This window comes from Castor canadensis, chromosome 14 (genome assembly GCF_047511655.1).
Source record: "Castor canadensis chromosome 14, mCasCan1.hap1v2, whole genome shotgun sequence".
Taxonomy (NCBI): Eukaryota; Metazoa; Chordata; class Mammalia; order Rodentia; family Castoridae; genus Castor; species Castor canadensis.
Window position 1 is genome coordinate 86578507 of NC_133399.1, and position 14858 is coordinate 86593364.

At 32.7% G+C, this 14858-nt stretch overlaps 1 protein-coding gene across 3 annotated transcripts in view; it reads left to right on the forward strand.

Moving 5' to 3' along the window:
- The window catches only part of Gpm6a (glycoprotein M6A), a 304616-nt gene that overhangs the window by 272256 nt on the left and 17502 nt on the right, over window positions 1-14858 (forward strand). For all 3 annotated transcript variants that reach the window (XM_074054947.1, XM_020187206.2, XM_074054946.1), the window contains exon 3: window positions 894-1050. In XM_074054947.1, the coding sequence (XP_073911048.1) occupies window positions 894-1050 (157 nt within the window). The remainder of the gene's footprint in view (window positions 1-893; window positions 1051-14858) is intronic.

The window sequence follows — 14858 nt, forward strand, 5'->3', positions numbered from 1 at the left end:
TACTACAGCTTTTAAAGATAGTGTTTGCTATCTACCTATCTATATCTATCATCTATGTATCTATCTATCTATCTATCTATCAACTATCTGTCTCTATCATCTTTGTATCAGTTCTCTGTGTGAACACATTTATATTTTCTGTATGAATATTTTATCTTAGCCACATGGATTTTTCTCTCCATCAGGCAATCATTTGTCAGAATAGAAAGAGTATCTTCCTATGAAGCTATGAAATTACGTTATACTGGGTTCAGACCCAATTCCATATAAAACCCCTTAGTGATTCTTCCTAAAAGACTTAATTGTCAAAATTATTATTTTTCTGTAAAACCATATCCTTTTAATAATTGACATTGTCATCATCATCAGAAAGTATTCGTGTCTTCTGTTAAGTATGAAATAAAACACTCAAAATTGACTGTAATACCAAAAATACGTATTTTATGCAAAACTAATACATTGATAATCATAGTTTTCTTCCTCTTTCAGTGTAAGTTTTAAAAACTCAAGTGTTTTATATATATATACATACCTTCACATTTGTTTTTTTTCCTAATTAGAATAATTGCATGACAATGATCATCCTTATCAAGTGATAATTCTGTTTTCATAGTTCCATTTTAACTATGATTCACTGCTTACACAAGACTGCATTATTGTGAACCAATAGAGCGCCTGCTTTGTAAGCATGAAACCCCGAGTTTGAACCCTAGTTGCAATAAATAAATAAAAATAAATAGCAAAACAGGAATGCTTTGAAATCCAACATCCATGATGAGCATCAACATTCTATAACTTTTATTCCACGGGAACGCTGAGAACTTGAGGATCAGTTTGTGGAAGTCCATAACAAAAGGTTATTGAAATAAGTCACTTTGTATTTTCTCCCCCAGGATTGACATCTTTAAATACGTGGTCTATGGCATTGCAGCTGCATTTTTCGTGTATGGCATTTTGCTGATGGTTGAAGGTTTCTTCACAACTGGAGCCATCAAGGATCTCTATGGGGATTTCAAAATCACCACTTGTGGTCGATGTGTGAGTGCCTGGGTAGGTTGCTTCTCCACAGTGTTTAATGGGGGGTGATTTTAGATGCATAGAGTTGTTTCACACTCACCTGCTAAGAATTTAAGTATTCTTGAACACTGTAACATTTCCTCTATGATGGCTCTCTTAAGCATGAACTATTTACAAATTAAGAGTATCCCTTGTGAACATTCAAATTCTCAAAACATATGAAGCACAACTAATTTTGCTTCTACAGGAAACAAAATTGTCTTTTGATTTATGATTATTTATTTCAAAGGCCTTTGGTGTTTTCACACAGAATACTAGAAAATCCATCCCCAATATATAGGCAATGCATATACCTCTCTATACATTTTACTACAAATTTGGTGACAATTATGTCATGTAACTTGTTTTCTATTGACTTAAGAAAATAATTATATTAATTTTGGCCCTATTGGTATGATATTATTACATCAAATTTACAGTTTGCTAAAATTAATGCAATGCAAAGTATATATATTTAGATGCACAAAAGTGGTGAAAATTAAGAGTTGACATGGTTGAAAGAACTGTTGCTTCTTTTATGCAGAGTATTTTTCCTGTAATGAAACACTTAAGCTTCTATTCTCAACTGACATGGTTTTCTTTTTCCTATGCTTCATAAGAACATATGTTTAATATATAATTAAGAACACATAAGAACATGTGTTATGATATACAATTCATATTAAGTAAGCTGTTTCTGAAAAGGAATGATGATATAAGTTACTTCAATTTCACAAAAAAGTTCAAAAATAACTAAAAGTCTTAACTAGCTTGCAACAAATTCTATGATACTGCTCAGTGTCAGTGGTAATTATCAATCTGATAAAGTGGTTTGTGTGTTGTGAGTATCTTTAGTTGTCTCTGGAGTAATTTCTTGTAAGAAACATCTGTCTCCATTTTTAGATAACACTTATTGTAGTAGTCAAAGAGTTAACTTATATGAATGTGAGCAAAACTAGTATTCCAATGTGACAAAAAGACTTTAAGCTGGGTCCTTTCACCTAAATTATTTGGGTCAGTAATATCAAACTGCAGATCTAGAGGAAATTAAGATACACAAGGATGTTGGATTAATTAAAAAAGTGTGTGCCTTCTGTCAATGAGCCCATTCTCAGTGTCACCTAAGCAATTTTTGTAGTAACAAGGCAAATTCTGACCTCATTTCGTTTCTATTTTGCCAAGAGTATAGTAAATTCAATTAATGATTGGCTTTTCTTGTAATTTGGGTAGTATTACTATAATGTCACTTGTGGTTCTCTGGATCACAGTTTACTCATTGACAAAATCAAGATCATCTCTGAAGCTCATTCCTTCAAGAGTCCATGATTCTACAGAAGTGAAATGAGAAGATATAAGAGGAGTTATGAGTACATTTTTACTTCAGAGAATGCCCTTTTGCTAGGATAATTGCAGTCAATTGTGTTGTTTGATTCAGAATTATAAAATTACTTCATAATAAAAATAATCCAAAAGAAAATGCCTATCTATGTAAAGCTAATTATCTGACTGCCATTTAAGCATCTTAAAGGCATCTCAAATACATGTTTTTAATGCAAAACATGAGCCATATTTTCTTCTATAACAGTAACAATTGTGTCACCAGTTCCACTCCACAGACCAGAAGGTTGGCAGCAGCTGCGTGGGCTCCTCCAGGGGCCATGCAGCAGGAGTTGGCCCACCAAGATGCCCCACCCACTCCCTTAACACCCCCTCTGCCACCTGGGCATGAGCAGGACTGAAGTGGAAGTAGAAGCTGTGGTGTCCAGTACACTACAGAGATGGCAGTGCAGTGAGTGAGGCCTCCAAGTCATGCTCTCAGTGTCCCAACACTACCTTCATGAAAGGGACCAGCTTCCATCTCCATCTTTGTAGATACCCCTGGGACTCCTCCCTAGTCTCAAGCTTGTTTATCCCTGTGGCTTCATGGAGTCAGAGGGGACAAAAAAGAAAGTTTTATCTTCTACCTTCTTCTAGTACACATTTTCCTTTCTTTCTAATTTGCATTCTGCTGTTGCTTCAATTGATTGTATCTTATAGTCTACCTTTTGTTCAGTGAATTAATCTTTTTGCCTGTCTTCCTTAGCTTTAGAAATGTCTGTGCTTTTGAAGTTATATCATAACCTGTTTGCTTAGAATACTAGATAATGTTAATGAGTGGAATAAATTTTTTACAACTATCTGAAAAGCTTCTTGAATTAAGAGAAATTTATTATTCTATACTTGTTTCTCATAAAAATGTAAAATGGTTATGCTGATAAAACGTAAAATGATTACTATTTAAACAACATCAGCACAAAAGCAATTAATTTTAAAAAAGCATTGTATCACTGAACATAGGATGCCAATCAATATTCTCTTCACTTAATGAATATTCTTGAAAGCCTAACTTGATGTACATTATGTGTTTCCTCTTATGTAGTACCAAGTTCATTTCAAAATTTTAGTGCTATCATTCAAATTTTTAATGTGAGAGGCATAAAACACAAAACCACAAGGTTAACCTTTGGGAGTGAAAAATCATTATTGACTGCTTTATTAAATCATCATATGAAACATTATTACAGATCACCCCCTGCATTGTTCTTTTTCAACCCTCCTTACCCCCTTCTTAGAACAATTTCAGTGGGATTCATTTTCCTATTGTCATACAATAATACGAAATTTATCCATCATATTTACCCTGTTTCCTTATGCCCTTCCTCCTCCCACTGGCACCCAACCCCATAAAGGACCTGTTTTACCTTCCTGTCCTTCATTTTTTTAAGTGTATATTGGTGGTTCAAGGAATTTTTGCTTCAGTATTTCAGATTTGTATATATCATGCTTTAATCATACTAGCCCTCTCTATCATTTACACTTTCTCCATTGTCCTGCTCCCTTATTATTCAACAGTTTACAGTGCATTCCACTATATTATCTTCATGCACCCATGCAGTGTTTCAAGAGTTGTCAATATTTTTCATTCTCTAACATTCTCTTCCCCTCTCTTGCCTTACAGTAGTCTTCCTCTCAGACAGATGCACTAATACAATTATGCTTGCTCTCTCTCTCTTTCTCTCTCTCTCTCTCTGTTTGTGTATATGTGTGATATATATATATATATATATATGTATTTACAGGAGTTTTTAATCAAATTAGAAGAGTGAACTTCATCACTAGTTTCTAAGTCAGAAAAAAGGTTGGGGTGGAATATATTCTGTTTCAGGAAGAGTGAAAATATCTAAAAATAATCTTTCAAAAAGTATTCATTGCAGAAGCAAGAATAGGATTTTATTTGTTACAAATATCTGAAGTAGATCTCACGTATGGTTCAGAACTCAACCCCCTACATAAATACTAGGAAGACAAACCAACCTCAATTTAATTGTTAAGATTAGTATGGTAGCATTAAAGTCTTAGGAAAACATAATCCAAGTTCTCCTACTTTTCCCTATCTAGTAGTAAAATTTGACAAAAATTCTTGTTTAGACTCACAAGGTGGCACCAATGAAAGAGAAAAATGAGACATAAAATGTAAGGTTTCTAGTTTGGGGTTATTTAAATATGAGATTTATGACAGCTAGAAATGCAAAACTGAAAAAAATTGAATCATGCACATACCTTCCTGATCGCCATAAATTCTGATTGAAATTCAACTTAAAAATAAAAATAATTTCTTAAGATGTATAGTCAACATTGTATTTTGTTTTTAGTTTGTTTTGTTCTTCTGATTATTCAAGTTATGACAATCTTCTGCCAAACTATTCTCTTGAGAAAAATTCTGTACACTTAGTGGCATTTCAGTTTTCATCAGTAACAGGTATATATCATATCATCTTAGGACATAACTTCTTATCACTTATGATGAAGGATGTTTTCATAGCTTAAAATAATTTTTATATAAATATTTAAGTTTGGAATAGTTTCATATTTACAGGAAGGTGAAGATTGCCTAGTTTCCATAATTTCCAAAACCAGTTTCTCCTATTATTATTATCTTACATAAGTATGGCATATTTTTCATAATTAGTGAATCAATATTGATATGTTATAATTAATTGAATTCCATGCTTTATTCATATTTCCTTCATTTTTCCTAAATACCTTTTTCTGTTTCTGTCCCATTCAAGATTTAGTCATCTCTCCTTAATCTATACTCACCTGTAACATTTTTTTAAAACTTTTTTGTTTTTGATGACCTTGAGTTTTTAAGGATTAGTAGCTAAGCATTTTGTAAAGATATCTCTATTATAATTTGTATTTTGTTTTTCTCATGACTAGACTAGGGTTTGGGGTTATGTGATGATGGAGACTGTAAGAATTTTATGTCTTCCTCATCATATCATATCAAAGCTGTCTAAAGTACTTTTATTGAAAAAGAAAAAATAAAGAAATAACACTATCTGGGTTAGTTTTTCTTAAACAAAATAGTTCAATCAAAAAATAATCATCTTAAATGTGACTTAGTAGATTCACTTAATAGAATGAAGTTTCCCATAAAACAAAAATAGAATTATCATATGATCCAGCAATCTCACTTCTGGTGGTTGTTTACCCAAAAGGTTTGAAGCCAGTTTGTGGAAGAGATATCGCTACTTCAATACCATGCTATTCACAGAATAACCATAGTATGGAATCAACCTAGGTGTCCATCAGTGATGAATGCATAAAGAATACCATTCAATTCTATTTTCTTTTTAAAGAATACTCACAATCTTCCATTTCCATTTCTGATTTATTTGATTTGTGAATGGATTTGAAAACTATTCAGACTTTATTTTGTCATTTGCTACAACATGGGTGGAATGGGAGAACATTATGCTAAGTGAAATAAGATAGGCACAAGGACAAATTCCACATGTTTTCAGTTATAGGTAGAATCTAAAACCATTGAATTCAAAGAATTAGGGAGAAGAATGGTGATTGTAGAGGCCAGGGGTCAAGGGAGATTGGAAAATGAATCAAAAGCTATAAAGCTTCAATAGAACCAGAAGAATAAGTAATTTTTTTTCTTTGAGAAATATTGCACAGCATGGTAAATACAGCAAATCATAGGGTATTGCATATTTCAAACTCACTGAGAGTGAGTTTCAAATTTTCTCACCACAGAAAAGATAGGTTTTGAGCTGATGTATGTGCTAATAATCTTGATTTATTTTTGTACATTGTTTTCATAACAAAGTTGTAACATCACTTTTTATCCCATAAACATATGTAAACTACAATTTGTCATTTTACAATTGAAACTTAAAAACACTAGAGGTACTTTATCACAAGTAAACTAAGCATAGCAAGATAACATTGTAAGAAGCCCTATTTTCTTTTTTTCTAGGATACTCATAACTTTCCATTTCTGATAGAATTTATACAAGATTAATTTTTAGAATCTAATGCCCACTAAAAATCTCTGGAGGGGAATATCTCCTATTCCTACTTACAAAATTTCTCTAGTTTAAATGAAGCATTCTCTAGGTATAGGTTTTTCAATCAAGTTTTACGATAAGATGAGAAATTCATTTTAACGATAGCAAACACTCTCAAATTTACATATTTTATGAATGTATAAGGTATGTAACATACTAAATACATTCACTCACCTTAACAGATGCTAATGTATTCGAAGTTTCTATTACATGTTCAAATGATACTTCGCAAATCAAATATAATTTTAATTGGCTCAGTTGAACTCAAAATGTCCTTTTTATTGTGACAAATATTTCCACCCATGTAATAGTTATTATTTAAATAGGCTACTATGTTGGGGATAATATAATAGGAATGGATTGCAAATGGTATTTTGCAAATGGATATTGATTGGTTAAGGGAAGCCTTTATTTTCTAGCAAGAAATGTTGTCTGAACTGAAAAGATATTTATTTTAAAACGTTCAGAAAAAAGATATAATGCCATATTTTTTCACAGTCTGTCTTTAAATCAGTAAATTATATAAAATAGGTCATGCTTCGCAATGTTTTTGGGACTCAATTTCTTTTTCTTTTTTTCTTATTGTAAGATTAGCTATTAGTGTAATTTATGTTTTAAGATTGCTTCATAGGGAAAACTAAATATAGTAAAGATGTAGAAATTAAAAGTTAACTGAAAATTATTGAGGCTGTGTTATATTAGAATCATTTGTCAAAACAGTTTTCTCAGATAATTGCAATATAATTGATACTAAAGTTATATTATTGATAATGTCTCTTGTATAGTAATTCTTCCTGGAATAAAACACATTCTTCTATGCTGTAAAGGCTCCTGTTTTTACATAAATTGACCTCATGTAGATCCTGCCATCAAATTAAAAAGTAAAATCAATTTGGCTCAAATTTCTTGGTATCTCTTACAAATATTGATGTACCATGCTGAGACTGGTGATATTAAAAGGAACAGGATGCCACCCCTACCACTGGGGAATCTGCAGTCCTATTGGAATGTGTAGGAGACTTGTACATGAATGTTTTCATGATAACCATGTTGATAAACATGCACATAACTTACCATGTTTACACAGGAAGAGGCAATTAAAGTCTGTCATAGAGAGGTGCTGTTGGTCAGTGTACACCTATGGCTTAGAAGCACAGTACACATTGTTGGCATACAGGAAATTTTAATTGCACATTAGTGAGTAATATGGGATCTTGATCCAGGATTGGGAGGATAGTTCTGCATGTAACCTGGAGGATATGAATTGGGACAAAATATTTAGAGAACTGCAGTCATCTATGTGCTATATCAAGCTGGAGCAGTAAGTTGTTGCAAAATCCTGCTGGATCATGAAAGCCTCAAGTGTTTAATGTGATTTGTTGAAGAAATAGCCATTTGCAAGGTAGTAAAGAAGAAAATATTGCAATTAATTAATCATTTAAAAATATTTTTATTGTTGTGCTGGGTGGGGTACATTGTGGCATTTACAAAAGTTCTTATAATGTATCAAATATATCATACTTGGATTCACCTCTTCCACTGCTATCCTTTATCCCTCTACCCCCATTCCTGGAATAGTTTCAACAGGTATCATTTTTTCATTTACATACATGTGTACACAGTATTTGCACCATATTCATCTTCCTACACCCTTTCCCCACCTCCTCCTCTCTCCCACTGGTACCAATCCCCCTCCCCTGGCAGGATTTTGTAAAATCTCTGATTATGTAAATTCACAAAAAAATTGAGCAGAAGATACTGAGATTCCTCATATAGCTCTTGCCCACACACATGCCTTACCCATTATCAGCATCTCCCACTACAGGGGTACATTTGCTACATTCCATAAACCTACATTGATACATAATTATCACTCAGAGTCCACAGTTCATATTAAGATTCACTTTGAGTGTTTTACATCCAGTGGCCTTCACAAATGTATAATGACATGTGTCCATCCCATTATACTATATACAAAGCATAATTTCACTGTCCTGAAATCCTCTGTGCATCATCTGTTCATTCTTCTCTCCTTAGAAACCCCTGGAAATCATAGATGCTTTTACTCTTTCCAAACTTTCTTCTTTTTCAGGGTGTAATATAGTTGGAACCACAAAGTACATTGGTTTTTCAGATCAGTTGCTTCTTTTTTTTCCCTCACATTACTGGGGATTTAACTCAGGGCTTCAAGCTTGCTAGGCAAATACTCTATACTGGAGCCATGCTCCAGTCTTTTTGCTTTTAGTTTGTTTTGGAGATAGGATCTGAAGCTAATTTTATCCAGACTGGCCGGGAGCTGTGATATCTCTGCCTCTGGAGTAGCTGGTATCACAAGCTGTGTACCACCTTACCCAGCACTGAGAATGACTTCTTTCATTTAACAATGCTCAGTAAGATTTCTCCATGTCTTTATAGATCATTTCTTTCTATTTTCTTTTTAAGCTTTATTTATTCACAGTTGGTAAATAAAAGTTACATATATTTATCCTGTACAACATGTTGTTTTAAAATATGTATATTTTGTAGTATAAGTTGAACTATTAAATATCTGTCATGCTTATCATATTTTTTCTTGTGAGGATATTTAATATCCACTCTCAGCAACTTTTAAGAAAACCACACATTTTTATTCACTAGAGTTACTTTGCTGTATAGTAGAGTTCTTGAACTTATTCCTACTAGCTTACTAGGATTTGGTGTCTTGAATCAACATCTCCCCGAAACACTACCTCCTAGCTCATTTCTTATCAGCCCTAACTGATGTGCCAGTTTGTTTCACCTACTGAAGCATATCTTAGTTCTTTCTGAGTTTTGGCAACTATAACCAACACTTTTAGGTGTGAATGTTTTTGTGTGGACAAGAGTTTTCAACTCATTTGGGTAAGTACCAAGGAGTACAATTACTGGGTCATGTTAGATTGTATTTTGTTTTTTAGGAAATCACTAAACTCTCTCCAAAGTGTCTGCACCAGAGATGCATTAGAGTTCCAGCATTGCAACCAATTTTGTGTTTTAGAATGTTATTTCTGATGTCAAGGGTTGAAGAAGAAAAATACTTGGGTTATGGAGAAATTCATTATTTGTATTTTATAATGTTATTTCTACTTAATTGTTATTATATATAATTAGCAGTCTACCATATTTATTTTTAATTGCATGAACAGTGATTTTTAAAATAATTTTAATTTGATCATGTCATTTCTAATTTAATTTAATGTGTTTTTTTCCTAATATCTGTTTTGGGTGCTCTATAAATCTCCCTGATAGATTGAACTTGTGTATACCCTATATTTTTCTTCTCTTCCCATTTGTGAGCTAAATATGGTTTTACATAACAAAGAAAAGAAATCACAAGATGAAAAATGTGTGAGTTGGTGTGTGGCCGATGCATGTGTTCCTGAAGTCATTTACTTTCCTCAAAATCCCATGGGTATTCCACATGGAGCTAGAATAAACCTGAGATAAATATTTGAAAGTTGTTCTTTAGTATCCTTTACTCCTTTGTTAAAATGAAATAGATCTTCATAATATTAAATGTGCTTGGCATTGTTTTGTTTATCTTTCTCTGGGATATACTTTCAATGGTAATTTCATTTACTTTATTTTTGAAATTTATTTTACCATTGTATTGCTCTGTTTTCTATTGCTATAATAGAATATCTGAGGGGAGGTAAGCTTATAAAGAAAGAGTGTTTATTTAACACACAGTTTTGGAGGTTGAAAACAAGCACCGTAGCACGGGTTTTGGAGAGGCCCCCTCTTGGGCTCATCAGGTCATAGTGGAAGCACACCTGGGAAAAAGATTACATGGCCTGACTGGAAGCCAGAGCATGATATGGGGCCCTTTTGTAACTTTTCCTTTCCTCAAGAATTAACTCAGGGTTCCTCAGGAGCTACAGTAATCCCTTCTGCTGCAGCAACCTGATGGTCTCTGGCTAAGCCCTATCTCCTAAAGATCCCACTCCCTCAACAAAGTGCTGGTGAAGATCAAGACTCCAATCCATGAACACTTTGGGGAAAAACAGATCCAAACTACAGCAGAGAATCTAAGTAGTTTTAGGTCATTCTTTGGTTAGTATATTCTATTAAATTATATTAGCTGTTTTCTGTATTTTTTTTAAAGTGTGGCTATATTATGTACAGGTATGAATGTTTTTTTCAGCAATCTTTTTTGTGTCTTTTGACATATTTTTTTAGCATCATATTTCTAAGAAAATACTTAAAAGCTAAGAGTAATTCTTATAGCTGTATTTTTATAAGTTTATAATTGACATAGGTTTGTGTGTGTTTATAGAGTACAGTGCAATGTTTCAATATATGTGTACATTGAATAATGATCAAATCAGGCTAATTAGCATATCCATAATTACAAAGATTATTTGTGAATATTCAAGATCCTCATTATTTAACTATATTAAAATACCCAATACATTCCTATTATCTACAGTCACTCTACATTCTTATTCTCCCTGTCTAACTGTACCTTCGTACCTACTAACCAACCTGTCCCCATCTCAACACCAGTTGAGCCTTTTTTATGTATCTTTTAGCCATTTGTATGTCTTCTCTTGAGAAGTGTCTATTCAAATCATTTGTTCAACTTTTAATTGGAGAATTGGGGAGATGGAATGAAGAGGTGGCTATTGAGGTTCGTTTCACATATATTCTGGTTATCAACACCTTCCAGGTACATCATTTGCAAATACACTCACACATTAGTAAGTTGCTACAACTCCATTGATTCCTTTGCTGTGCAGAAGGTTTTCAGCTTGATGTAATCCCATTTGCCTATTTCTGCTTTTGTTGCTTAGGCTTTCAAAGTTTTATTTTAAATTTTTGCATAGTTTAATGATACAAATCATTTCCCCAATGTTATTTTCTGCTGGTTTTAGATATTTGGCTCTTATATTTAACTCTTTAATACATTTTGAGTTCATTTTTTATATGATAAGGATGAAGGTCTGGTTTCCTTCCTCTATGTTGTTAAACAGTTTTTCTAACACTTCTTATTGAAGAAACTGTTTATATTGACTATACAAATGCTCCTGATTTTTGTAGGTTGAATTTTCATCCTGCAACTTTACTGAATTCATTTGTTAGTTCTAACAGTTTTTTGGTATATATGTCTATGATCATACTACTTGCAAATGCTACAATTTGGCATACTTCTTTCAAATGTTGATTCATTTCATTTATTTCTCTGGCCTAATTGCTCTGGCTAAGACTTCCAGTATTAAGTAACTTAGAGAAAAGTGGTGCAAGTGGGCATCCTTTTCTTTTTGCATATCTTAAAGGAAAACCATTCAGCTTCCCCTTCTCCGTATGATATCGACTATGTGTTTATCACATACGACCTTTATTGTGCTGAGGTATATTCCTGCTCTACCTAGAAAAAAATGACACAGGAACTCTCAATGTAGGCCCAGGCTGGTGTGGAATTTGCTTTGCAGCCCAGGCTGTCCTTGAACTCATGATTCTCCTGCCTCAGACTCCTGAATGCCAGGATTATAGAAATGCACCCCATGCCCAGCTCTACCTAAATTTTTTTATCATAAAAGTTTTTTTTTATCATGAAATGCTATTGAATTTCATTGAACACTTTTCTTGCATCTGTTGAAATGATCAACAGGTCTTTCCCCCTGATTTTGTTAATGTGATGTGCTCTGTTTATTATTTGCATCCTTGGGATGGATCTCACTCAAGCATGTTGAATGGTACTCTTAATGTATATACTTTGTTGGTTATTTCAGTATGTATTTCTGGATTATCATCACATATATTTATAATTTTAGGGGTACTATTCTGTGAATTCTAAAGAAGAAGAACAAAGAAGGCTTCACATCAAGCATACTCCTGAAATCTTTCATTTCAGTGTAGCAGCAGTTCTTAATACTAGATACCCATTAGATTATCTGCAGAGATGTTTAAAATGTTGATATAATTGGCACAGAAGAGGCCATTCTTGAAAACTCATATCAGAGTTGTATTCTTTGAGTCAATGTCAACCCAGTGAAACTAATTGATCACAGAATCTTTAAACTCTGTGTATAAACATGACTGGCCTGATACTCTTCAAATCCATTCCAAGATGAGAAAATACCACTGAATATATATTCCTGTGAAATGCATAGTTCTTAGCTAAGGTTTTGGAAACTATTTTTTGTATCTCAGTCTTTGAGGCAGTTAATGAGGAGAACTTATAAAATAATAAATTGAGTTAAACTTGATAATACATTTTTGGTTATGAAGAGACTTTGAATATTCCAATAGGTTCAATTTATTCATTTAAGTTTAAACTTCCTTACATCTGCAATTATTAATTATAGCATGCAATTCCATTCAATAAGTGATTTTTTTCAGCAATTAGTTAATTAATTCCTAGATACTTTTGGAGTCAAAGTCAGCTGAGTTATTTTCATCAATGCTGCTAACTTTTAACTGCACATACCTGGTAAAATTACCAAAGAAAATCTCCAGCTCAAAAAGTGTGATTTTTCTTAGCCATTATATAAATATAAATTCGTAGGAGTTAATATAAAAAACAATTACCTATTACAAGTCATTTTCATGTTAAACACAGTGCAGTCTCAGTAACTAGATAGTCAAGGAGCAATGATATGTACTCTTTTTACAAAGAATAGGAAAACCTTACTTCTTGTACCTCTGCCTCAATTTCTCTACTAAATTTCTACCTTTGATTAGAATATCTAAGTTAGCAACAAAACAGCAATTACATATCATGTCACAAAGAAATAATCCATATCAACTTCATTGAATTAATGTTAATACATCCTAGTCTCTCAACAAATTTAGACTGAGCAAAAAAGAAAAACCAAACAAGAAATATGGTAACAAGAAGATTCATGTTTGGACAGTAATTTGCATATTCTTATAACATAACACTAAAATAATATGATCAAGGTGTACATTCAATATTAAACATTTGGCATCCATCCTTACCATTTTCTAGCAATTTTACTATCTAAATCAGTTGTTAAGTATAATTCAAAATATGAAAGTTTTACTGAATTTTTTTTGTGAGTCAGGAGGAAGGAGTCAGTATTTTTATGTATTAGTGATCCTAAATAATGACTGAAATGACAAAAACCAGTGAATCTGCTTTTTTATATCTAGCTACTACAGAATTCATCCTTCTTTTAAAATTCATATTTGTTCAAAACAATGAATACTAAGTGTGACAGAAGCAGTTTCCTTTCTATCTACACCTAATCTTTGAAAATACAAAATAGTTAATTTGTGCTAAAGTAAACAGCTTCCTGTCTTAGACATTATAGTGAATCAAATTTACTACTAAGTGCCTTCATATAAGACCTTTTTATTTACTTCACAGCTCTGGGACAGAGATTGTCTAATTTTCAGCTCACAAATGAGGAAAGTAACTGTAAGAAGTTAAGTGTTAGCCAAACTTATAAAATACTGATCAAGTCCTCTGACTTCAAGTCCAGCGGTGCTTTCATAACTTCTCCTAGTTAATTTTTCCAGTGTTCCCCAAACATGTTATGGATTTCAATTTCAGTGAGTGCTTTACTGTGAATCAGATAGTAAAGGCTCACATACACAAAAATTATTTTCAAAATATGAAGACGTTTTTGCATTCTCAATAGTTTTTCCACTGAAAATAAGTTTTTCTACTAAAAAAGCTAAAATAATTTTCAACTTATGAAATACTTTATTACATATGAAGACTTTCTAAGATTGGACATGATCAGTTTGATCAATTCTTCAGCTTTGGTAAATATTGGATTCTTTTAAAAATTAGAAAATTATACCTATATTTTTAGCTTCTTTAATTTGGACTAGTAAGTATGAACTGCTATGCTCAGAAACACAGTTTGGACTCAGAATTCAAAAGTTAAGTCTGTATTTTCTTAGTGAAAAACTTGTGCAGTAAAAGTAGTAAAATATTCTCTCACTATGATGATTGTCTCTATAACATCCAACTTAATAATTTACATGGGAAAAAATATGAGTCAGTACTGTGATTTCAGAAGTCACACTTCCATTGCTTTGTAAAGTAGCAGCTGCAGTACAAAGTGCTCCCATCCACTTTGAATCTAAACCTGTGGAATCATAGGTCCCATTCCACAGAGGATACCACCTTCAAAAGAGCTATTGGAAAAATGCCCTAGGGCAGAAAGAAAGAAAAACAAAGTAGAGACAAAGCATGTGGACATGAGAGTTGCTTTTATTCCTCCAAAGCAGTGCTTGACTATATCATATCATATCATGCTCATTTTTCTTGAGACTCTACATTAGCCTTGAGATCTAAAATTACAAAAAATAAATTTTAAAACAGCAGTCAAAATTTTCCCCCAAAGCATTCATTTAAAAGGACTTCTTCAGATTTGGAATGGTTTCAAAGAATGTCTGAAGCCATTT